Raw genomic sequence first — 25,621 nt, forward strand, 5'->3', positions numbered from 1 at the left:
GAGTGAGCTGGGACTACAGGTGCCTGCCACCATGCCTGGCTAATTTTTGTATTTTTAGTAGAGACGGGGTTTCACCATGTTGATCAAGCTGGTCTTAAAACCCCTGACCTTGGGTGATCTGCCCACCTTGGCCTCCCAGTGCTGGGATTACAGGCGTGAGCCACCGCACCTGGCCTCACGTCAATTTTTCATAGTAATCCCTGTGTCCCAGCTGTCATTTTATTTCTAGAGCTAGATAACCTGTTACAGGTTCTTTGATTCTTTCCAGGGAGTTGGCGTGGCTCATGGGATTTTCTTAGGCTTTTGGTGTAGCAGTAACACAATTTATTGTGAGATGTTGACAGCTAAGTATTTTGAGAAGAAAATTACAGTGTAATAACAAAAGCAGGCCAGGCCGGGCGCGGTGGCTCAAGCCTGTAATCCCAGCACTTTGGGAGGCCGAGACGGGCGGATCACGAGGTCAGGAGATCGAGACCATCCTGGCTAACACGGTGAAACCCCGTCTCTACTAAAAAATAAAAAAATAAAAACTAGCCGGGTGAAGCGGCGGGCGCCTGTAGTCCCAGCTACTCGGGAGGCTGAGGCAGGAGAATGGCATAAACCCGGGAGGCGGAGCTTGCAGTGAGCTGAGATCCGGCCACTGCACTCCAGCGCGGGCGACAGAGCGAGACTCCCTCTCAAAAAAAAAAAAAAAAAAAAAAAAAAAAAAACAAAAGCAACCAATTTTTTTTCTTTTTCCGAGACAAGGTCTTGCTCTGTTACACAGGCTGGAGTGCAGTGGTGCAATCACAGCTCACTGCAGCCTCAACCTCGTGGACTCAAGTGATCCTCCCACCTCAGGCTCCTGAGTAGCTGGGACTACAGGTGCAGGCCACCGCTCCCGGCTAGTTTTTGTTTTTTGTAGAGACAGGGTTTTCCTATGTTGCTCAGGTTGGTCTTGAACTCCTGAGCCCAGGCGATCCTCCTACCTCAGCCTCTCAGAGTGCTGGGATTACAGGCGTGGGCCACTGCACCCTGCCAAAGAAACCAATTCTTTAGTTCTACACAGATTGGAACCTTCCTTTTCTTTGATATAATCCTTTTGTCAAAAGATAGTTTTACAGAAACAGTTTAGCACCCAACCCCGTGCCTGGCGCAGAGCAGATATGTAAATGTGTACCCATGCAAGAATCAAATCCTTTATGTCAGTCCAGAATGAAGTGGATAAAACAAGAAATGCTTATAAATTAAGGCTTTGGTGGCAGGATTTAGGCAGCTGAGAAAGCACACCTTTTTATTCTTCACAAGTATCACCTTTTGAAAGATGCCTACGCTCTTATCCTCAAACATGTCGAGAGAGGAAACTTAAGAATGAATACACATTGGGCTGTAACTTTACTGTATTTCACCCTAACAGGGAACCAGACCTCTAAGTTGGGAAGGCTCTTGCTTATAAAGGGAAATGTGCCATAATTCCTGTCATTTCACTTGGGTCTTTTAAAAACGGCAAATTCTCATCTTCCACTGGCTGAGAGTAAAAAAGAAATAAAAGCGGTAAAGACTTCTTTTTGTGCGTAGGTGGCCCCGCTGTTCACGCTGAATACAGATTTTTACACAACGAAACCTTAAATATCTCTATCTGGAACGGAATCCATTTTTCCTGCCTCGGGGAGGCTTTCTGCGCTCTCGGGTGAAGTTCCTGAAGCTCTACCTGTATCTACCTGTCCTCTTGAGAGGAATTCTCGGGTCATCTGAAACACGAGTATGGGCCAGGACGACCCATTCGTTCACCCAGCCCAGAGCTCTGCGAAGCGGGACACGGGCAGTGCAACGGGAACGACCGGACGCCGACGCCCCGGAGGACTGAGGCCGCGGCAGAGACGGCGGGGCGGTGACGGGGGCGACTCCGGCCTCCCGGCTTTGCGGAGGGGCGGCCCCGGGACACCTGAGCCCCGCGGGGTCGTGAGGGCTCAGCACAGGTACGGGCCGGAATCATGATCCACCAGCACCGCGCTGGTGCTGGGAACTGCGGTGGTGACGGACCGGGGGCCGGAAGTGAAGGACCGGGGAGGACGGCTGCTTCCGGCGCGGTAGCTGTCGCCATCTCCTCCGCGCCATGGCTGCGTTCGGCCGTCAGGTGAGGTCATACTGGGCGCGGGGGCTTCTCCAGGTGGCAGACGGGCGGGCAGCGACGCAGAGGAACCGCGGCCCCCGGGTGTTTCACGGCCAGGTCGTGGAGCCCTTCTGGAGGTCCATGCAAGATTACCTGGTTTTGGCATCCTGGACCCGTGGCTCTGCTCAATTTTTGTGGGGTATAGAGTTGACTTTTTTTTTTTTTTCTGAGACAGAGTCTCACTCTGTCGCCAGGCTTGAGTGCAGTGGCGCGATCTCGGCTCACTGCGGCCTCCGCTTCCTGGGTTCAAGCAATTCTGCTTCAGCCGAGTAGCTGGGATTACAGGCGCCCACCACCACGCCCGGCTAATTTTTGTATTTTTAGTAGAGACGGCGTTTCACCGTGTTGGCCAGGCTGGTCTCTAACGCCTGGCCTCAGGTGATCCACCCGCCTCGAACTCCCAAAGTGCTGGGATTGCAGGCGTGAGCCGCCGCGCCCGGCCTGAGTTGACTCTTGAACAAGAGTTTGAACTTCACAAGGAGGGTAACGTGTATTTACTATTCATTAAGAGGAAGCGGAATCCGCATAAAGGTCTTTAGGCTCGAGCCCAGCGACTGCCCGGTGTTCCTGGCGGAGGGAGCATCTGGACAGGAGAGGCTGGAGAGCAGCCAGGACTTGGGCTTGGCAGGCTGGCCCCGGGGCGACAGTCGATGACGCTGGAGAAGGGGTTGGGACCGATGTGAAGGGTTTAGAGCAGGGGTTCCCCAACCCTCCATACCGGTCCCCGGCCTATTAGGAGCCAGGCTGCACAGTAGGAGGTGAGCGGCGAGTGAGCCAGCCAAACTTCCTCTGCATTTACAGCCGCTCCCCTCGCTGGCATTGCAGCCTGAGCTCCGCCTCCCGTCAGACCAGCCGCCTTAGACTGTCACTGGAGCGCGAACCCTATTGTGAACTGCGCCTTTGAGGGATCTAGGTTGCTGCTCCTTATGAGAATCTAATGCCCGATGATCTGTCACTCATTGTTTCCCATCACCCCCAGATGGGACCTTCTGGTTGTAGGAAAACAAGTTCAGGGCTCCCAGTGATTCTACACTATGGGGAGTTGTATAATTATTTCATTTTACATTACAACGTGAAAATAATAGAAATAAAGTGTACAACAACTGTAATGTGCTTGAATCATCCTGAAACCCCTCAGCAGTCTGTGGAAAAACTGTCTTCCCTGAAGGCAGTCCCTGGTGCCAGAAAGGTTGAAGACTGCTGGCTTAGAGTGCCTGGATGATTTGTGCGTAGTTTATTAAGCACCATCCTGAACAGCTGAAGACTTTTGAGTCAACTGGGATTGTGTATGCAAGTTGATTAACTACTGTGACCCTTGAACAACACAGGAGTTAGGGGCACCCGACCGCCCCGACACCAGTTGAAAATCAGTGTATAACGTTTGACTTCTCTAAAACTCAACTACTAGTAGCCTACTCATGACTGGAAGTCTTACCGACAACATAATCAGTCCGTTAACACATATCTTGTATATCTATTGCACTCTGTATTCTTAAAATAAGCTAAAGAAAATGTTATTAAGAAAATCATAAGGGCAAAACCCCGTCTCTACAAAAAATACAAAAATTAGCAGGGTGTAGTGTGCGCCTGTAGTCCCAGCTACTCAGAAGGCTGAGGTGGGAGGATCACCTCAGCCTGGGGAGGTCAAGGCTGCAGTGAGCCATGATTGCACCACTACACTCCAGCCTAGGCAACAGAGTGAGACCCTATCTCAAAAAACAAACAAAAATCCTAAGAGAAAAGGTATTTACTATTCATTAAGAGGAAGTAGATCCTCATAAGGTCTTTAGGCTGAAGTGGAGGTGGAGGAGAGGTTGGCCTTGGTGTCTCAAGGGTGGCAGAGGTGGAAGAAAATCCACATATAAGTGGATCCGAGCAGTTCAAACCCTTGTTCAAGGGCCAACTCTGTATCCCACAAGATTGTTCCCGTGGAATTAATTTAAGAACATGAATCTGGAAAGCAGTCTGAGTCCAGTCTTTTCTGGTACACATGACCAGGTGACCTGGTTCTTCCCTTTCCTCCATGTCCCTGCTTCCATCCTTAAAGCCGCAAAAGCTAACAATATTATACCTGCTTGACTCCCATCTCTGTGACCTTGAAGTACCCTGTTCTCTCTATGTGAGCTTCCTTCTCAGTAGGCTTCAGTTCAGATATGATTTTGCAGATTGCTTTAAAAACTGTATGTTTGTGTGGAACCAAGGCAGTAAGTACTCTGGCTCAAAAGTCTTGTGGTGTCCATTATACTGGAATAGTGAGGAATTAATTGTCTTTTGGTCCCGTGTCTTATAGGTCCTTGATTGGCACCGCCTGATCCCCCTCACCTGGGCCTGGATGGCTAGGCAGACTCCTCATCTTGGAGAACAGAGAAGGATGACAGCTTCCTTGTTGCGCAAACTGACTACAGCCTCCAATGGAGGGGTCATTGAGGAGTTATCTTGTGTTAGATCCAATAACTATGTGCAGGAACCAGAGTGCAGGAAGGATCGTGTTCAGTGCCTCCTTGAGAAGGAATGGACTCCTGTGGAACAAGGGTCCTCGGAGCTAGAGAGGGTCATCAGTTCCCTCCTGGACATGGGTTTCAGCAATGCCCATATTAATGAATTGCTCAGTGTACAACCAGGGGCCAGTGCTCAACAGTTGCTGGACATCATTTCAGAATTTATCCTCTTGGGTCTGAATCCAGAGCCTGTGTATGTGGTTTTGAAGAAAAGTCCCCAGTTATTGAAACTGCCTATTAGGCAAATGAGGAAGCGCTCCAGTTACCTGCGAAAGCTTGGGCTTGGAGAAGGTACAAGATGATGCAGATTTTGGTTGGGTGCGGTGGCTCATGCCTGTAATCCCAGCTCTTTGGGAGGCTGAGGCAGGCAGATCACTTGAGGTCAGGGGTTCAAGATCAGCTTGGCCAACATAGCGAAACCCTGACTCAACTAAAAATTAACTGGGCGTGGTGGCACATGCCTGTAATTCCAGCTACTTGGGAGGCTGAGGCATGAGAATCGCTTGAATCCAGGAGGTAGAGGTTGCAGTGAACTGAGATGGCACCACTGCACTGCAGCCTGGGTGACAGCAAGACTCTCTGTCTCAGAAAAAAAAAAATGTTATATAATGTGAGAGGAGCCAGAGTTGGGGAAAGAACAGCCTAAGGTGAGATGGATTAGGGAAGCTTTCTGAATATGTCAGTGTTCCTGGAGAGGAATGTATAATTTGGCTTGGAGGTGAGGAGTAGGAGTGGCCTTCTGTGCAGAATACATTTCGAGAGGGAAGGAGGAGTTAAGACTAGAAGGAAAAATTGAGTGCCAGGGCAGAGACTCTTGTCTGCCTTGTTCACTGTGGGGTCTTCAGCACCCACTGCTGTGGTGGGCACATGGTATGTGTTCAGTGGGTTGATGCTGATATGTGATGTTGATAAATATATGTACATACAACATTTGATGTTTAAATCAACATGAAATGGTCTTAGTGCTCTGTCTCTGTGATGTGATGTCAAACCAACATCTCTTGTAAAGACAGATTCCAGCCGAGGGTTTAGATTTACTGTGGAACATGAGAGAGCTTGCCACGTTCCTGGGAAACTGGTGTAGTAGCCTTCCCTTCCTCTTACCCTTCACTCTTGCCTCCAACAATATTCACATCTCAAGGATGCTCAGAGCTCCTTCAATCTCTTTAAGGGCCTTCTGGAGGAGTTGGGGGTCTCCAAGGACCCTTACCCACTTTGACCAGAGGAGTTACACTATTATTTCTTTGCATTATTGACTCTTCCTGGTAAGATTTTTTTTTTTTGAGGCAGGGTGGAAGGTTTAGGACCCACCATTTCACAGCATCTCTACAGGCCTCTTTCTCTAGAAGATAAGAAAAAGGTAGCCTTGTATATTTTTCTTAACAGATTCTCTCTTACAGTGTCATCTAAAAGTCTAAACTTAATACATTATGTGCAGTGGTTATTAATTAGCAAACTCAGTACAGCCTTAAGAGATGAAGATAAACCTAAACTCCTGAAATTCCTCACACATTTGATAATCGCTAACTCAAATGTTAGGAAAATTTTAATTAACAGTTTAAGTAGTTGACTTTAAGTTTCCAATTACTGAATTTTGCTCAGCTATCCCTAGGAAGGCCTGGAATAGTCCCCGTTTACACCGTTAGTGCAGTTTTAATGGGGCCTCTTTCACTCAAGGCGCCCTGGCTGGGAGAAGATACATGGTGACGCTGGTAACCAGGACGCCAGCATTGGTGCTGTGTGTCCTCATGATTACTATTATTGTTATTACTGTTAGGATGGTGATGAAACTCCTTTTCATTGAGTTCAGCTTGAGAATGTTAGTTGTGAATGCTTCGGTGACTATTTTATTATAGTCACCCGTACTGGGGGGAGGAAACTGCTCTCCCATGTCACTCTCTGATCTTTCCAGTAAATGCCTGGGAAATTATTTTCCAAGCGAGCAGGGCAAGAGGAGACCCAAATACAAAGTTGGCACCTTTCAGGGGGGAGGCCAGAATAAAGCAGGAACATAGGGAGGCAAGGCTGGTGGGTCTGAGGAGTGTCAGAAAGTCAGTGGGGAGATGTATCATTTCCATGGTGCTTCTGGGAAGTTAGATCTGAAATTGCCGCTTGCTCTGTGGAAGGAGAGGATCCTTGTTTGTTTTTAAATGTAGACTTAAATTTGGTGCAGCTCGCTCCTTGGGTTTCTGGAGTATCCTGAAATTATGTGCTTGCCTTTTTTGAATGTTCTGCAGGGAAATTAAAGAGGGTGCTTTACTGTTGCCCTGAAATTTTCACCATGCGTCAGCAGGACATTAATGACACTGTCAGGCTTCTGAAGGAGAAGTGCCTTTTCACGGTACAGCAAGTTACCAAGATTTTGCACAGTTGCCCCTCTGTTCTTCGAGAGGACCTGGGTCAGCTGGAATACAAGTTTCAGGTGAGAATGACTGATAGCTTTAGCGTAGTTTCAGGTGAGGATGACTGATAAGCGTGATTAGTGTAGTAACAGCAAGTTTGTCAGGTTTTTCAAATGTAGTAAGGCTCAGTTATATGGATAAGAAGCCTCAGACACCTCATATTTGAGTGGAGGAAGTGAAAGACTAGATTCTCTGCATACATCAGCCAAAGAAAATTTGGTTCTGGTTCTTTAATTTATTACAGATCAAACCTATTCTTCAACTTTTCTGCCATTAATAATGAATGATCCAGTCCTATTCTGAGAGTCTAAGTGGGGACTCTGAAATAGCTAATTTTAAAATAACCTTCCTGTCCTCTGAATTTATTTTGCATGTTGATTTTGAAAATGTAATTTTAACAGTTGTCCAACTTTTTAGTAACAATTATTACAACTTACGTGGAATTTCTAGATGTTTTCTGAATGTTTTGCCTAGTCTTTCCATATTCATTCTTTTCCTTCCCCGTTTAAAGAAAAATACCACCTCTTCCTCCTGCCCCTTCTCCCTCCTGCCCCTTCTCCCTCTTGCCCCTTTATTTCCTGCTCCATGTTTCTCAGGATGAATTTGGAAGTGTTTTGAAACTGCCCTCTGTCACACAAATGTCAGTATCCTAGAGTGGGTATTCTGCTGTCACCAATTAGGCAATTATTTTTGAGTCCTTTTGTACAACTTAAGTTTATATGGTTTATAGAATGATGGGTTTCAAGACTCTGTATCTGGGACTCCTAAGTGTGTTTGCGTCTTCCAGTATGCATACTTCAGGATGGGAATTAAGCATCCAGACATTGTAAAGAGTGAGTACTTGCAGTATTCACTGACCAAGATTAAGCAGAGACACATCTACCTGGAGCGACTGGGACGGTACCAAACCCCTGATAAGAAGGGGCAGACACAGATCCCGAACCCATTGCTCAAGGACATTTTCAGAGTTTCAGAAGCCGAGTTTTTGGCCAGGACAGCCTGTTCTTCTGTTGAGGAGTTTGAGGTTTTTAAGAAGCTCCTGGCTCGGGAGGAGGAGTCTGACAGCAGCACATCTGATGACGAAAGGGCAAGTCTGGATGAAGATGAGGATGAAGATGATGAGGAGGACGATGAGGCGGAGGATGATGAGGAGGATGAGGACGACGAGGAGGAGGAACAGCTATGATGGAAAGCCTAGAGCAAGGGCCCAGAGGTATCATGGAAGCTTTTCATTCTCTTAAAGCTTTTGGGTCCTTTACTTGAATCTTCTCAAGTTATTTTTTATTCTAAAACTGGTCTCTTGATGAAAAAAATTATAAGTCACCTGAGAGGCAGACAGATCAAACCAAACAGGAAATGCATGTTTGATCTGTTGTCAGGTGTCTGTGGGGAGGGCCCTGTCCCATCCTGAATAAAATACTTACTTTGAGCTATTCAAATCAAGGGCACTCAATACATCAACATTTGGCTTTCTTTTTTTCTCTTTTGAATATGTTGGTGATAATTCCGTGACAGTTGGAAGATGGGGTTCGTTCTTCTGGTTCAGGAATCACTTTATATTTCCTTCTAGTGATAAAAATAAAATTACGAGAAGGCAGTGTGAGGTTTTAGTACATCATAGCACTTTATTTTGTGAAAACATGTAGCAGGTTTTCCACAAAAATACTTGTTTTTAATCCAAAAGTATATTGCTTCATAATGGCATTGGTGTACAGCAGAATAAAAGGAAGTTGATTCGTGATGTATTGGTTAATTTTGCAGGCTTCCTAAGGCCAGCAAAACATTGTGGCAGTTTTCTTTATCTTTGTGAAGAACAGGCCCTTCCTGTTTGGGGAGGTTGGCTTTTATGTCAGCTCTTGGCCAGTGGTCACTTCCAGGCCTGGTGTCTCCGGCCCTGTAGTCTGTAGTGCCAGACTGTGCTGGCCTGGAGAGTGCTGGGGAGGGTGGAGGCCAGGGAATGGTTCCATACAGTTATCTCCCCTGCCCTGGTTACAGACGGCTTCGAGAACCAGAGAAGAGCACAGGGTCATGGAGCAGGTGGGCTGAAGCCAGGGTCACAGGGAGCTCTCCATGACCCCCCAAGTTGGGTGTGGGGTGGGACGTGTCACCTTAGGGAACTCAGTGAGTCCGAAGAACAATTTGAAGTGTTGAGAACAGAGAAGAGAAATTTGATGTAAGCCAGGGGTGATCCCTGAGGTAGAGGCCTGTCTGATGCCATGAGCTCTAAGAGGGTCCTGGAGGATTGGTACATCCAGAACATTCCAGTTAGCCCCTCCTTAGGGGAAACTGGCATAGGATTGATGCAGAGAGCATTTTTGATGATGGGACCAAAATTCAAGTCTCCTTGGTAGCATTCTAGGATCAACTAGATTCTAGGATCTGGTAGATTCTAGTGGGTAGAGGCCAGGGATGTTATAAAACATCCTAACATCCTACAGTGCACAGGACGGCCCCGCGAGAGAATGATCCGGCCGAAAATGTCAGTGCTGAGCCTGAGAAACTCACCTAAGGCCTGGTCCAATAAAGTAATGTGACTGTTCACTCGTGACAACTTCAGGTGGTAAATGGACTTAGGATAGGATTATTTTATTTAAAAGAAACATAAGGAGCTGGTTTTTCAGCAGGGTTCCTTTCCCCTGTGCACTGGAATACCCCTGGTAGGTGTGAGCTGCATGCGATTGTGGGGATTCGGCACACTGAAGTCTGGGTGCTTTTGTTTTCTCCAGCAGCCTTGTCTTAGAGCGTGACTGCGAAGAAAAAGACTTGTTTTGCAAAAGAAAATCAGCTTGGTGACTCCCTCCACATCGCCACTGAGTCAGACGGCAGTGGCAGTCGTCGTTTGCCAGTGGAAGGAGTTCCTGCGAAGGGCAGGTGCAGGAGGTGAGCTGACACCTGAGGGGGGCCTTGCCTGTGGGGTTCTCCACTGGAGGACTGGGCAGAGCAAAGATTCCCTTACTTGTACCTGGCAGCCCACATGCAATGGGGAAAAGGGAGAGTTTGTCTTGATTGCCTTGCTTGGCCATAGGCAAAACTGTCTGGAAATGAGACATTTCACTGTGCCAGTGTTTTCATTTTCTCTTCCATGTGGCATCCCGGTCACGGCCACTCTCCCTAGAACCTAGGCTGCTGTTCTTGTGCCCAATCAGAGGACTAAGTAGAATCCTCTATCTGCACTTGGTTAGATGATCAGTCCATCCCAGTTTCATTAGCAAATGGGTAATTCAGCAACTCATGATTGCTTCTTTCATTTTGATACAGAAATAAATCTTTATGCTCCTGACAGTTTTCTGATTCTGTTATTACTAATGTCCTTGGGTGGACTTTGAGTCAAGGAAGCCATTTGAGTTTTTAAAAGAAGCCGCGTGGGAAACGCTGTGGTGGCCTCTTTGGAATGTTTCAAGAACGAACTGTAATTCCTGAGCACCAGGAAGTCTTTTTACTAGATATTTAATGTGTAAAACATCCCAGCAGACGAGTCCTGTGACAGCACAGCCCCAAGCTTGGGACTCAGGAGCCAGTTCTCGTTGACACAAAGGCTTCTAAGCTAACACGGGAGCATACTGGCACTTGCTGTGTGGCTGAGGGGCTTGAGGTCCTAGTAGGGAGTAGAAAGTTTCCTAGTAGATTCACCTACTTTTCCAGTGCTATCACTCGATCTTAGCGTCTGCTAGTAATGCTGTAGCTTACGTGGACAGACAATGACGGGTCCCAGGGCGGCAGGAAGTCGGCAGTACGTGTTTGTGAACGTGGTTTTCTCTCAGTTCACCCAGTGACCCTTCACTGAGCTGAAGACCCTTCACCGAGCTCCACCTTCTGCTCTCAAGAAGGTCTGGAGACTGGGGAGCAGTTCGGGAGTGAAGGTGAGACTTCTCGAATTGCCTGTTCCTTCTTTCTGAAAATGACAAATTGCAGAATACACAGACACATGCACATGAAATTTTAATAAGGATAAAAAGCCTAAAATATACTCTAACTCTTCAAAAAACATTTTTATAAAAGATGAAAAGAAGGAGGCCCTCTTTGTGGCTGGAATGCTGGCTCTGCAGAGTCAGGGCGATGCGGCAGGGCGCTGGCTTTCCAGCTGGGTCAGCCATCATGAGGCTCAACGTGAGAGGAGGTGGGATTGGCTGCTCTGGTTGAAACATTCACAGGGGAAGACAGCTGCTGCGAAGCATGGTGGGAAGCAGATGTGGTGAGGTGCCTCACTGTTCTGCTTCTGAAGATGGGGATGTCTAAGATCGTCTTTACTACCTGATAGCCTAAAACAGTATTACTCGAGTCATGGACTAAAAGGAACCTTAAACATTGTCCAGCCCAGCCCGGGTGTCTGTCTCTGTTGCACTGAGACTTGTAAGGCGTCCTTGCTGCTTCGTGGCAGTGTGCCTTAGCTTTCCAAGTAGGGGTCTGGATAGCTTTTTCCATGAAAATTCAGGGGTCTTTGATGCCCTTGTGACTTGTCATTCAGGGATGGCTTCCACTGTTTAAGGCTGAAGCCTAGGTGATCTCATAGAACAGGGTTCACCAAATATGGCCCATGGGCCAATTTGGCCCCACCTGTTGTTGTAAATAAGTTTTTATTGGAACATTGCCACAGCCATTCAATTCCATGCCCGTGGCTGTGTCTGCGCTGTAGCCACAGGGACCTCTGGTCTGCAGAGCTGAAAATATTTACTGTCTGACCCTTTCCAGAGAAAGGCTGCCAGCCCCGCTGTTGTCTGAAAGAGTCTGAACTCCACCTTAGTGTTACCATTTCCTCTTCTGAATCGTCCTAGTCCGTAGGATGGCTTGTCGACCTGCACGAGCATCGTAAATACACTGGAGGACCAGAGCAGGGGCGGCTGTGTCTGCAGCCCGGCTTTCCTTCCAGCATCACCTGGTCTCTGCCCTTCGGCCCCTGCCCCCATCTCTGTTTTGGAAGTGGTCCGTCACGGTTCCTTCTCAATTTATTAGGCCTCGAAGGCAGAATTTTTTCTCTGGCTTTGGAGTGTAAGAACAGGTTTCCGAATACTGCAGAAGCATGGCTGACAGCCTCACTGATCCCGGGGAATGGCCAGCTGTCATCCTATCGGCAGAGGCACAGACCACACCTTCGGGAACAGCAGCCTGGGTGAGGGCACAGGCTGCTTAATGCATCGCAGGACTCATAGGTGACTGGTCCCAGAGGGGACTCTCAGGGCGGGCTGGTGTGTGCACAGGCCTGGCGAGGCCTGAGGAGAGGTCCCAGAGGGGACTGACTCCAGCGAGGACCTTTTCTCTCAGGGTGTCCTTTTTCATCCAGTTTTTAGACCTCATCTTCCTGGGTTTTAGAAACTCGTGAGGTTGGTGGAGTGTAACAAGAACGTCTTAAATCCTTTGAAGAAAAAACAAAGTGAAACATGAGGAGAATGGTAGGCATTCCCGCTCCTCTTCAAATGGGCTGCATCCTGTTTCTCTCAGTGGCCCTCAGGGCCTCTGTCATCCAGAAGCCCCTGCGTTCTTAGAGCACCAGGATTCTACCGTACGGCAGTGCACACGGGGAGGGGCAGCCTCCACTGACTACATCCCCATCTTTAGGAACAGGTGGGCTCAGCATTACAACTGTTAAATGGGAAATCAACAGGCTGTTCCTCTGCCCTGCCCTCCTCCTTCCAGTAATGACTCGGTCTTTTCTCCAAGGGCACGGCTGCGTCAGGTTGCTCTGGGTTGAAATGAATTCTTATGTTGTTCTTGGGTAGGTGTCTGGGTGCGTGTGTGTCTGTTTCCTGCTTTTTTGTGTGTTTTCTCCATTATTTCAAGAATAGGTGTTCTATAAGCCAGTATTTGATCATTAGTTGGGGGTTTCTGATTTGTTTTTATGGGAGTGGATGTGCTAGGCAAGCTTTTAAAAAGATACATTAATATTTCAGGTGACTTACCACCATATAAATATCTCAAACCCAAATTATGTTTGTGGATTCTTAACCCTAGTACAGTCAGGCACCGTGTGGTGAAGGACCGCAGGACAGTGGTCCCATGAGATTACAGTGGAGCTGGGGTCACAGCCATGGCACAAAATTCTTTTTTTTTTTTGAGACACAGGGTCTTGCTCAGTTGCCCAGGCTGTAGTGTAGTGGCACAATCTCAGCCCACTGCAATCTCTGCCTTCTGGGTTCAAGTGATTTTCCTGCCTCAGCCTCTTGAGTAGCTGGGATTACAGGTGCCCACAACCATGCCTAATTTTTGTATTTTTAGTAGAGACGGGGTTTCATCATGTTGGCCAGGCTGGTCTCAAACTCCTGACCTCAAGTGATCCGCTGGCCTTGGCCTCCCAAAGTGCTAGAAGAATTCTTTATGTGTTTGTGGTGATGCTGGTGTATACAAACCTACTGCACTGCCCTGTGTATAGAAGTCTAGCACATACGATTATGTACCGTACATAATACTTGATCATAATTTGTGATGTTACTGGTTTACGTATTTACTATACCCTTCATTATGATTTTAGAGCGTACTCCTTCTACCTATAAAAAAAAGTTGGCCAGGCGCGGTGGCTCACGCCTGTAATCCCAGCACTTTGGGAGGTCGAGGCGGGCGGATCACGAGGTCAGGAGATCAAGACCATCCTGGCTGACAAACGGTGAAACCCCCATCTCTACTAAATACAAAAAATCAGCTGGGTGTGGTGGTGGGTGCCTGTAGTCCCAGCTACTCAGGAGGCTGAGCCAAGAGAATGGCGTGAACCCGGGAGGTCAGCTTGCAGTGAGCCGAGATAGCACCACTGTACTCCAGCCTGGGTGACAGAGCGAGATTCCATCTCAAAAAAAAAAAAGTTAACTGTAAAATGGCCTCAGGCAGGTCCTTCAGGAGGTATCCAGAAGAAGGCGTCATTGTCACAGGAGGCGACAGCTCCATGTGTGTTACTGGGACACGATGTGGAAGTGGAGGAAGGTGACATGGATGATCCTGACCCTGTGCAGGCCTACGCCAATGTGTGTGTTTGTGTCTTAGTTTTTAACAAAAGTTAAAAAAGTAAAAAATTAAAATTTTTAAGAGCAGAATAGGCCGGGCACGGTGGCTCAAGCCTGTAATCCCAGCACTTTGGGAGGCCGAGACGGGCAGATCACGAGGTCAGGAGATCGAGACCATCCTGGCTAACACGGTGAAACTCCGTCTGTACTAAAAAAATACAAAAAAACTAGCCGGGCGCGGTGGCGGCGCCTGTAGTCCCAGCTACTCCGGAGGCTGAGGCAGGAGAATGGCGTGAACCCGGGTGGCGGAGCTTGCAGTGAGCTGAGATCCGGCCACTGCACTCCAGCCTGGGCGACAGAGCAAGACTCCGTCTCAAAAAAGAAAAGAACAGAATAAAGCACTTAGAACAAGGATGGAAAACAGTTTTGAACATCTGTACAGTGTGACTGTATTTTAGGCTGTTATTACAAACAGTTAAAAAGTAAAAATTAAAAATGTATAAAGTAAAGTTACAGTACGCTAAGGTTAATTTCTTATTGAAGAACTAATTTGTTATTGCGCAACTGCCAGTCCTGCACATTCCAATGATGGTAAGTGCCCGGCACAGGTGAGCCATTTTTTATCTTTCATACCATATTTTTACCGTAGGTTTTCTGTGTTGAGATACACACACACTTGGACTGTGTTACAGCTGCCTACAGTACTCAGTAACACGCTGTGGTGTGTAACCCGGCAGCACAGGCTCTGCCACAGAGCCTAGGTGCGCGGACGCGGCGCCATCTAAGTTTGTTCTAAGTACGCGCTGTGACGGTCACCTAGATGACATCGCCTCACAAAGCAGTTCTCAGAATGCATCTCCATTGTTAGGTGATGCTGGGCTGTAGTAAATTGCTTACAAGCCTGGAGTGTGTTTAGTGTGTGTGTCTTTGGAGGGTGAGGTGGGAGCAGGAAGTGATTCCTTTGAGTCAACAGGAAGTGAACGCTGCCAGCCGCTCTCTTACGGAGAGACTTTCCACATCCGAAGAGGCAGATGCACGCGCTCTGTCATGGCCAACTCAGAGCTCAAGTTCCGGCCATCTGTGGACTCCGGCCCAGGCCTTCCCCCCAGGTGGCGTGGACACTCTTCCTTTGGTGTGTGAGCCTTTACCTGAAAAGCTCTTTTGCTTCTGTTTGTTTTTAAAGGTTTCCGAATCACATTGCTCCTTATTTTTTTAGGCATATAACAAAACATAGACCTGTTTTGAAGTGGCTTGTTGCCCAAGGGTGCCTCACTCTCATCTGTCACCAGGAAGAGGAACTGTGAAGGCTCATTTAAGGGGCGGGAGTAGCAAAGCTGTCCTAGGCCAACCAGAAATTCATCTTTCATGCGTAGTGACATGTTGATAAGAAACTGTAGTCAGTGTGAAACTGATAACAGGTTGTAGAAGGCTTTTCTATGGCCTATCCCAGTCTTCTGCAAACCATTGTGAAGATACCAGTGTTGCTGAAGATGCAGCAGCAGGAGGCAGGGGCAGGATGCGGGTTTGGTTGCCAAAAGAGTTTGGGAAATGCTAGCTTAATCAAAAAAAGAGAGAAAGTTTCTTTCATTTCAGGATTTATGAACACCTATGAGTCTAGTGTCAGCGATGAGTTTCCTAGTGACAGACAGTCTTTGAGACTTTCTAAATATTAAGTGATCAAGGCCCCTGCCCCATTTTTAGTTCTGACAGAATGCCATTCACAAGCTCTGGGAGGCACTGTCTTAGCTCTGTCCTGGAACCCCCGGAATTTCTCAGCAGCCCAGGCCCTCCCACTGCCTGTGGCCCCTCCTCCCAGGTGCCAGGTGGTCTTCCAGCCTCTCTAAGTGCCCACCCTCCTGCCTCTTCCTCCCACTGCAGCTGATCGAGGGGTTTCTTGGCCACATTTCCCTTGAGAAAGAGTGAGATTTGCCCCTATCCACAGAGAGCCTCATTTCCACCTGAAGATGTATTTGTCGGTGGCTAGAGCAGGTTCATGTCTTTTTCCCCTTGGGAAATTCTGAAACCTTCCTGCCCAGGAGTCTGTAACACAGCAGCACAGGACCGAGCTTCCTTTAGCAGTCTTAGTAAGCAGGCAGCGGCACTCTGAGAGCCCCAGGGCTGGGCACTCGCCCCCCACTTCCCAGCAGCTCTGTGGTAGTGGTGCGGGAGCAGCAGGGACGTACCTTAAGATTTCTCCAGTGTCTGACTCTTACTTTGTTTCCTGAAATAATCAGAGAAAAGTTGTTTAATGAAAAAAAGACTGTACTTTGAATCCTACAGCTACCTCAGTCCAGGATGCCTGCTGAAATCCTGTCTTTAGCTCACATACATTCCAGGGTGGGGGATACCATGAGTCCAGACACCGCTGTGGAGATTAGCATTTTAGTTTGTGTGCACCGGCCTGGCTTGAGGCAGTAGTTTGGGAGTGACAAAGCTAGAAACCTGGCTGGATGTGAGTCAGAGAGAGAGAGAAGGACGGACGTGGGAGAAAGCAAGCAAAAGCTACCCCAGGGAAGAGCTGGGAGACGGGCGCAGGCTGAGCAGCACAGCTGGTGAGCTGCAGGCTGCGGCCTCGCCCTGACACTTGGTAATGCCAAACAAATACGTGTGGCTACTCATTGGTCTATGAGGACGGTGACAGGTTTCGACTCTGTGGTTTCTAAAGCATATAATATTCTCAGGTACTTCTTTCAGTAAACCCCAAACAGGAGTAATTCTTGTAACTACCTTGAACCCTTTGGGGGAAGAACCTGGGTGTGAGTGAATAAAAAGTAAGCAGCGACACACTATGTTGGCCATTAAATTCTCGGGGCTGTCAGTTACACCCTGTGCTTCCCAATTGTAGCACCATGTTTTGTGTGAATATGCATAACCAGAGTGACTCCCAGCACCCACCGTGTGACCTCCCCCCAGCACCCAGCATGCCCGGCTGGGCCCCTCTGTGGACGCTCACATACACATATGTGGACATACAGTTTCGTAGCAGAACATGGCTGGCCAGGGGCTGCCTATCCCGGTGAGCAGACCGCCTGGCTCCGCCCACAGGCCTGCAGCATCCCATAGCACTGCCGCCCTTGCCCCATCACCCCGTGGGCTCCATGCAGGACACGGCATGGGCCTGCTCCCCGGAGGCACCTGTTTGGGGTCTTCTTGAGGCTTGTGCTTTCACAGCTCTCTTTGAAGCAGATGTCTTGGTGCACTCTGTAGACTCTTTTATACCTGTTGTCACAAGAAAGCTTTGTAAAACCAGACAGTGAAGCAAAATGTTGCCAACTGCTTAACCTAGGCTATGTGAACCCACAGGTAACCCTGAAGGTGTCTGAGGGAAAAGCTGCTGTTTTCTGAATGAAACGTTACCTCCTATTGATGTATTAAGATGTTTAACATAAATGTCATGTGATTTGTAACAAATTTATTGAGGTACAATAATATACATAAAATAAACCCATTTTAATGTGCATTCTGATGAGCGCTGACAAAGTATATGGTACTAAAAATAAACTGTGAAATTTCAAAGACATGTCAGTGCTAGAGGCAGGCCACTTGGCCTGAGGCCTGGGGAAGGTATGACCTCACTTTTCTAGTTTTCTGGGTATTTCACAGAGACGTCTGAGAAGTGTTGGGGATTGGGGATTCAGGATTCCGATGCAGGCATTATAGAACGGGAGACCTGATTTCATCTCCTGCCTCTTCCATTTATTCATCAGGCTACTTCAAGCAAGTCCCTTGAAGTGTTAAGTCTCAGTTGCAGGTAAAATGGGACCTACTCATACCATCTCTCTTACAAGTTTGTAGATAATAATGGATGGGAAGCTGTTTTGTCTTTTGTTAAAGTCCTCAAATGTCAGAGCTGTTTAAAAGGGAGATCCAAGGAGTTCAGCAGGCAAAGCTCCAACTCATATGCTAAGTCTCATAGAACCTTTAGGATCTAAAACCTGTGGTAAGACTTCCATTTCTGGACATGAAAGAGTAACAGAATCTGGAATTAACCTCCCAGTGTGAACAACCAGAGAACTGGACAAAATGTAGTAAAAAATAATCCAAAATTAGGCAGGAAAAAGGGAAAAAGTAACAGAAAGCAGATGGGAAAAACAGAAAACAAATAGTAATATGGCAGTTTAAATCCAACCACGCCGGTCATGATGTGGAAGGTGACGTCAATTGTCTAAATACTCCAATAAAAACCAGACTGTCAGACTAGATACCAAGCAAGACCCACCTCTATGTTAAATGCAAGGAAGTCACTTGAAATATGCAGATAGGTTGAAAGTGAAAGGATAGAATGCTTTCAGGAAGGGAAGGGTCTTCTTGTTGGATACTTGGTGGTCACCAGCAGGCACTGGTGTAACTAAGCACAGCGGGAAGACGGTAGATACTGTGGGTTCGGACGGCCACTGCACAGAATCCAAATGCAGTGGACTGTCAATACGGCTTCCCAAATCTCAACACAGATTAGCATCTCATATGTGTTCCTGCTGCATATTCCACCTGGCTTCACGTCCAAGCGCCAATGAAGCTTGGATGACCCTTGCCTGTTTACATCCCATTGGGTCATCCCAATGGGTCATCCCAATGACCCTTGCCTGTTTACATCCCATTCTCTGCGGAACATCCAGAGTAGTGTAATCGAACATGTCACTCCTCTGCTCAGAACCCTTTGGTAGTTCCCCATCTCATGACGGATAAACACCAGGTCCTTCTGTGGGTCTCCATGGCCCTGGAGGTTCCCTGTCCCTCACCTCTCCCCACTCTCCACTTCTCCCCCGACATGCCAGGGACACTCCTGACTCGGGGCCTTGGTAACTGGTCCTCTGGCTGTCTGGAACGTCCTTCCCTCAGATGTCCCTCCTCCATGTCTGTTCCGCATCACCCTCTCCAGGAGGCTTCCCTCTCGTCTCCAGGAGGGTGAGCACCCTCTTGCTGCACCAGCCCCTGCCCATCCCCGCAGGCTCTCCCAGTCTCATCCTGTCATCTCGTCCTTTTTCCCTTTGCACTCACCACCTGCCACACCACACACTCACTGCTATTGTCTGTCCCCTCATCTGCAATGAACGGGTCCTGAAGGCAGGGCTTTGGTCTGCTCTGTTCCTGATGTGTGCTGAGTATCTAGAACAGTGCCCAGCTCACAGCAGGTGTTCAGTAAGTTATCTGTTGACTAAACTGATTGCGTGACCCACAGACTCAGAGTGTTAGCAAGAAAGGTTCTAAGAGACGGGCTGGGCAGCTCTCCCTCCACAGCCTGTCTCGGAGATGGGGGGCCTGAGGCCACATCATGAGTTAATGGCAGAACTGGGGCTGGCATTCTCATGAGCTGTTTGTTTTTCCAGGGGGCTCTGAGGAAGAGAAGAGAGGAAGGTCACTTCAGTTGGCCCTGCCATCCAGCGGGGAATGGGCTGATGTGTGGGAAGGAAGGCCTGGGGGCCTGGGGGCTGGAGGCCTGGGTGGGTGATGTGTGGGAAGGAAGGCCTGGGGCACTGGGGGCCAGGGGCCTGGGTTCTTCTCAGCCCCTGCTCCTGAGCTGCATGGACTTGGGGCAGTTATTTGTTTTTTCTGCCTCAGCTGCCTAATGTGTGACATGGAGGGAATCAGTGGTCAAAGCAAGTCCCTTCTGTGACTGCAGCTGTCGTCCCTCCTCAGGGCTAGGTGAGTGGCTTTGAGAAAGCACTTTGAGGAGTCAAGAACACACTACAGGCCAGGCGCGGTGGCTCACGCCTGGAATCCCAGCACTTTGGGAGGCCGAGGGGGGCGGATCATGAGGTCAGGAGATCGAGACCATCCTGGCTAACACGGTGAAACCCCGTCTCTACTAAAAATAAAAAAATTAGCTGGGTGTGGTGGCGGCGCCTGTAGTACCAGCTACTCAGGAGGCTGAGCCAGGAGAATGGCATGAACCCGGGAGGCAGAGCTTGCAGTGAGCCGAGATCACACCACTGCACTCCAGCCTGGGCGACAGAGCAAGACTCCGTCTCAAACAAAAACAAAACAAAAACAAAACAAAACAAAACAAACACACGACAAATGTGGTAAGGCGGAGGACAGAAACCAACTTACGCATGGAAATCAACTTACACATGGTGACAGACGCCTCCCTCCCAGACTGGAAAGGACTTTGTCTCGGAGAACAGCCTTGTGCAGGGACGGGACACCTTTATACAGGCTGCAACAAAGAAGGGCAGTGGCTCGCCAGGGGCTCCTGACACACTCCTCTTGCCCCTCCGAGAGGCCCTGCCCGAAGAGAGGGCCCGGGGGTCTGTAGCGAAACCCCTTAGGCTTCCTCTAAGGCCAGGGGAGAGGGCTCGGGGGTCTGCAGCTGGCTTCCTCTAAGGCCGGGGCAGGTCGGTATTGTGGAGGTGGGGAGTCCCTTCTCCGGACACCTGCTCTGGCTGGGTCAGGGAGCCCTCCGCAGCTGAGCCTCGCATGCTGTGGCTGTTCTGACCCCTGTGACGGGCAGCACCTCCCATCCTGGTGCTTGGGGCGGCAGCGCAGCCCCCGGGGGCTCAGGGGTCAGCCCCGTGCACCAGGCTCCCTGTCTGGCACCTCATGGTTTGGAGGCTCCCGTGGCAAACCCAGCTGTAGCCCAGCAGTCCTAGGCCGAGGCACAGGCTGTGTTGTAAGGGGCGCCCTGAGGCCAAGCCCTGACTTACCGAGCTCGCAGCGTCTGCCTTTGAACCCTGGCCCGCAGTCACAGCTGTGGGCGTCCGCGCCCGGCACACAGGTGCCTCCGTTCTGACAGAGGTTTTCTGAACAGTTCCCAGGGACATCTGGAAACAGAGGTCACGAGAGGTTAGTCACTGGGACCCCAGGTCAGGCCTGCCTCATGGACATGTTGCTGTCCCTTCCTCGATGACCTGACCTGATGCAGGGTGGCCGTGCACTCCTCCGTGGCGTGCTGGGTGGCCTCCCAAACGCCTCTGGGCCCTAGAGCGCGGTCCCAGCTCAGGTGTTGAGAGAGAGCAGAGGTGAGGAGACAGGCCGCAGCGTGCCTGGCCCTGACCTCAGTACTGGAAGGAAGGAAGATGAACGAGGAGGAGGAGGAAGACAGGGAGGGAGGAGCGGGGCCTTCAGTGCTGAGCCTCCACTGGCCTGTGGCCCCTCCCCAACCCCGACCCTTGCTGGCTTTGCCGCTGAACAGGGTTTCTGCTGCTTGGATCCTGAGGCCCCTCCTGGTACTCTAATGGGACCCTCTGTGCAGACCTGCCCCCCGTCCCCAGCAGCGGCCTCGCCACACTGGCCACAGGAGCTGGGCAGTCCGGCCTCGCCACACTGGCCACGAAAGCTGGGCAGTCCGCAGTGACGCAGGAAGGGGTCAGCCTGGCCTTTCACCCTTAGTGTTCACTCTGTCCTTATTTTTCTCCTTATTATTATTTTTTAGCTTTGTCAAGATTCCTGTTCTAATTTTTAACTTAACATTGAAAAACACAAAAGAGTAAGAATTGTGCCCACCCCACCATGTCGAACAGTGAGGCCCGGCCTCCCCCGCCCATCCAATCCAGCATCCCACCCCATGCGACGCTCCTCTTCTACTCTTCACAGGCCTCCCCGTGTGCATGTCCCACGCATGCGGCCGCCCCAGGCCTTGCTGCCCCCGCCGGTTCCGAGTCCTGGGTTTCTCCCGCTGGCTGCTCCTCCTTCCTTGCTGGGTTCACTTTGGGTTTTCTTTCTCTGCCCCCGTCCTCTGGGACTTTCCTTGTCTTTTTGCTTTTTTTGTTTGTTTTTGTTTTTGAGAGTCTTGCTCTGTCGCCCACGCTGGAGTGCAGTGGCACGATCTCTGCTCATTGCAACCTCCGCCTCCCGGGTTCGAGTAATTCTCCTGCCTCAGACTCCTGAGTGGCTGGGGTTACAGGTGCCCGCCACCACGCCTTGCTAATTTTTGTATTTTTAGTAGAGATGGGGTTTCAGCATGCTGGCCAGGCTGGTCTCAAACTCCTGACCTCAGGTAATCCACCCACCCTGGCCTCCCAAAGTGCTGGGATTACTGGCGTGAGCCATCACGCCTGGCCATCTTTTTGCCTTTCTTGATATGGTTAAAATGAGTTTTGGGGCTTTAAAAAATCCCTTTATTATGAAAATGTTCAAACCCACAACATATAAGCATGAAGAGCACCATGCCCTCAACTTCAGCACTGATCAAAACTGGCCAGTCCTGCTTCATCTATTTGTATCTGTCTGTCGTCCCCTTTCTCACAGGTATCACTTCTCCTGTGAACATGTCAGCAGGATCTAATACTTTACGTAACCACAAATTATTATTATTAGAAATTAGCAGTCATTCCTCAATACCATAAGAAATCCCAGGTCATGTTCGAATTTTCCTGGTCGTCTTAAAAATGTCCTGATTTTGGGTCTAACCTGATGAGGGCTCTTGGGGCCTGCACATTGCCTTGTGTGATGCACCTGAAGTCTCCTTCAACCTCCCGCTTTATTCACAGAAAAGACAAGGTCATCTGTCCTGTAGAGTCCCCGCCTGGATGTGACTTACTGCTCACTTGTTCCCACCCCCGTGTTTCCTGTAAACTCTAATTAGAGAGAGGTGCTTGATAGGGTTTAGGTTCCGATGGTCTCTGCAGGGCTGCTTCTCAGGGATGCATGTGCACCCCCAGCCAGCCCAGGCAGCCTGTGACGTGTCCAAGTCCCGCTGGAGTGACATGAGGACTGGTCACTGGTCCAGTGTTGGCAGCTTGACCAACCCAGAATAAAGTCCCCATCGGCCTTGCACCTGATGGCTCGAGCAAGACATCAAGATCCCTGATCCAAGGGCTGTCCTCTCACAGGCCTGCGTCTGACCCTGTCGCTCCTGCCCTCACCAGCTGGAGAGTGGTCTGTGAAGACAGGCTTTCCCTCACCTACCCCGTGGTCAGCCTGGACTGTGGTCCACCCCAGGCACAGCAGTGTGCAGGCGCTATCCTACTCCTTTACTTGTGTGCCTGCAGACTGAGTCGGTCCTCACCAAGCTCGAGAGTTGCCCACTAGGGTTGCTTTTTTTTTTTGAGCGTCATGATGAACACAGAGATACTGGTATATTTCATGGGCTTCCGGGCATTGCTGTCAGTCATTTTCCTGATGCTCGATTTATCCTGTCTTTGGACAGCGGGAGCCCTTCAGGTTGGCTCCCCGCCCTCAGGACACGGTCTGCTGTTTTGAAAGCTTGCTTGCGTTTTACACAGCATGTCCTGGGCTTATTCTGTCCACATCCTGCTGCAGTCTTGGAATCACCCATTTCTCCAGAGATCACTGGTTTCTTGGCGAGAATGAGATCTAGAGTCCACAGCCTGGGCACTCACACTGTTCCCTATTATGGGATGTCACAGCTTCAGGCCTTTTGATGAACAGAACTAGAAAATTAGATTTCTTTAAAAAATAAACATGTTATGAGTTCATACTAATATTTCCATGTCAAATTAACAGAGTCAAAAGACAAACAAGATTTTATTTATTTATTTTGAGATAGAGTCTTGCTCTGTTGCCCAGGCTGGAGTGCAGTAGCACGATGTTGGCTCACTGCAACCTCCGCCTCCTGGGTTCAAGCAATTCGCCCACCTCAGCCTCCCAAGTAGCTGGGATTACAGGCACCCGCCACCACGCCTGGCTAATTTTTGTATTTTTAGTAGAGACGGGGTTTCACCGTGTTGTCCAGGCTGGCCTCAAACTCCTGACCTCAAGTCATCCGCCCGTCTCGGCCTCCCAAAGTGCCAGATTACAGACGTGAGCCACTGTACCCGGCCAAAACAAACAAGATTTTTAACTTCTTTCATTTTGTATTTTTAATTCTTTACACTGAAAATCTTGGTAGCGTTAACGATTATTTTCTTTATCCTGCCATATACATGTAATCATTTCAAAATAACGATACAAGTATTACTACTAACATTAAGATCACTGAGTATAGCCTAAAATTTCTTGGCAATGCTTTTTATCTTTAGACCATATTCCACTAGGGGTGAATAGACTACTCTTATTAAAATCGCTTGCAACGATATTTTTTTCCTGTGTGGTTATACCATCAACATGATAGCGAGGTTTACTTATTTCAGTATGTTTTCAATTTTTAGTGTTGCCTTTTCTTTTTAATGTTTTTAAAAACTTTTTTTTGGTTCTAAAGTCAAAACTACAAAACAAGGTTCATTCAGAGAAGCCTAGCCGATCTCCAGTCCCACTATGCGGTTCTTTCCCTCCTCCTTTAGTGAACCATCTTATTAGTTTCATTTCTTTATTAAAATGAGGACAAAATTTGTATTTTCCTTCTCCATTTTCCTACACAAAAGATAACATACTGAAAACATTATTCTGCACATTACTTTTTTTTTTTTTTGAGAGTCTTACCCTGTTGCCCAGGCTGGAGTGCGGTGGTGTGATCTCGGCTCACTGCAGCCTGCGCCTCCTGGGTTCAAGCAATTCTCCTGCCTCAGCCTCCTGAGTAGCTGGGATTACAGCTGCCCGCCACCTCGCCTGGCTAATTTTTGTATTTTTAGTAGAGACAGGGTTTCCCTATGTTGGCCAGGCTGGTCTCGAACTCCTGATCTCAAGTGATCCACCTGCCTTAGCCACCCAAAGTGCTGGGATTACAGGCATGAGCCACTGCGCCTGGCCTGCACGTAACTTTTTTAAACCAGCTTTTTTGAGATATAATTCATGTAACACAAAATTCACCCAAAGTGTACAATTTATTGTTTTTAAGCATATTCCTAGATACAGTTATCCATCAGCACAATTTTAAAACATTTTCATGACCTCAGAAAGAAACCTTGTACCCTTTGGCTGTTACTGCCTTCCCCATCCCCTCCACCCTCCCATCTAAGCAACCACTAATGTACTTTCTGTCACTAGAGATCTCCCTCTTCTGGACTTTCGTATGAATGGAATCATAGCACATAGAGTTTTTTGTGTCTGGCTTCCTCCACTTAGCATAATGTTTTCAAGATTCATGCATGTTGTGGCATGCAGCAGTACTTCCTTCCTTGTTTTATGGTTGAATCATGTTCCACTGAGTGGATATACCACGTTTTGCTTATCCTTTCTTTCCTTTTTTTTCTTGAGATGGAGTCTAGTTCTGTCTCCCAGGCTGGAGTGCAGTGGCATGATCTTGGCTCAGTGCAACCTCTGACTCCCAGTTCAAGCGATTCTCCTGCCTCAGCCTCCCGAGTAGATGGGATTACAGGTGTCCGCCACCATGCCCAGCTAATTTTTGTATTTTTAGTAGAGATGAGGTTTCACTGTGTTGGCCAGACTGGTCTCGAAGTCCTGACCTGGTGATCTGCCCACCTCGGCCTCCCAAAGTGCTGGGAATACAGGCGTGAGCCACCACGCCTGGCCATTTATCCTTTCATTAGTTGATTGACACTTTGGTGGTTTCCACTTTCTGGCTTTTGTGCTATGCTGCTATGAACATTTGTGTACAAGACCTCGTGTGGACATCGGTTTTCATTTCTCTTGGGTATATACCTAGGAGTGGAATTACTGGGACATATGGTAACTATTGGTTTAATCCTTTAAGGAATTGCCAGACTGTTTGTTTTTTTCTTCCCCAAAACCAGCTGCACATGTCACAGTCCCACCAGCAGTGTAGACAGTCTCTCCACGTCCTCACCAATGCTTATTATTATCTGACTTTTTTTTTTTTTTTTTGAGACGGAGTCTCGCTCTGCC

The 25,621-nt window shown here is 48.7% G+C and overlaps 2 protein-coding genes across 2 annotated transcripts in view; one reads left to right on the forward strand and one right to left on the reverse strand.

The window, feature by feature from the left end:
• The first annotated feature begins 1,645 nt into the window (after positions 1–1,645).
• MTERF4 (mitochondrial transcription termination factor 4) lies at positions 1,646–17,438 on the forward strand. The gene is made up of 7 exons (XM_011929564.1): positions 1,646–2,116; positions 4,443–4,941; positions 6,888–7,072; positions 7,840–9,612; positions 9,782–9,932; positions 14,522–14,586; positions 15,195–17,438. Exons 1-4 carry the CDS (start codon positions 2,096–2,098, stop codon positions 8,236–8,238), a joined length of 1,104 nt encoding a protein of 367 aa, XP_011784954.1. The 5' UTR covers positions 1,646–2,095; the 3' UTR covers positions 8,239–9,612; positions 9,782–9,932; positions 14,522–14,586; positions 15,195–17,438.
• SNED1 (sushi, nidogen and EGF-like domains 1) overlaps positions 10,975–25,621 on the reverse strand; it is a 93,565-nt gene continuing 78,918 nt past the window's right edge. Inside the window, exons 30-34 of the mRNA XM_011929640.1 lie at positions 20,623–20,739; positions 20,048–20,135; positions 17,114–17,197; positions 16,162–16,199; positions 10,975–12,402 (exon numbers count right to left, since the gene is read on the reverse strand). Coding sequence (XP_011785030.1) covers positions 16,163–16,199; positions 17,114–17,197; positions 20,048–20,135; positions 20,623–20,739 — 326 coding nt within the window. The 3' untranslated portion in view covers positions 10,975–12,402; position 16,162. The remainder of the gene's footprint in view (positions 12,403–16,161; positions 16,200–17,113; positions 17,198–20,047; positions 20,136–20,622; positions 20,740–25,621) is intronic.

Source organism: Colobus angolensis, unplaced genomic scaffold (assembly GCF_000951035.1).
Source record: "Colobus angolensis palliatus isolate OR3802 unplaced genomic scaffold, Cang.pa_1.0 Scaffold82, whole genome shotgun sequence".
Lineage (NCBI taxonomy): Eukaryota > Metazoa > Chordata > Mammalia > Primates > Cercopithecidae > Colobus > Colobus angolensis.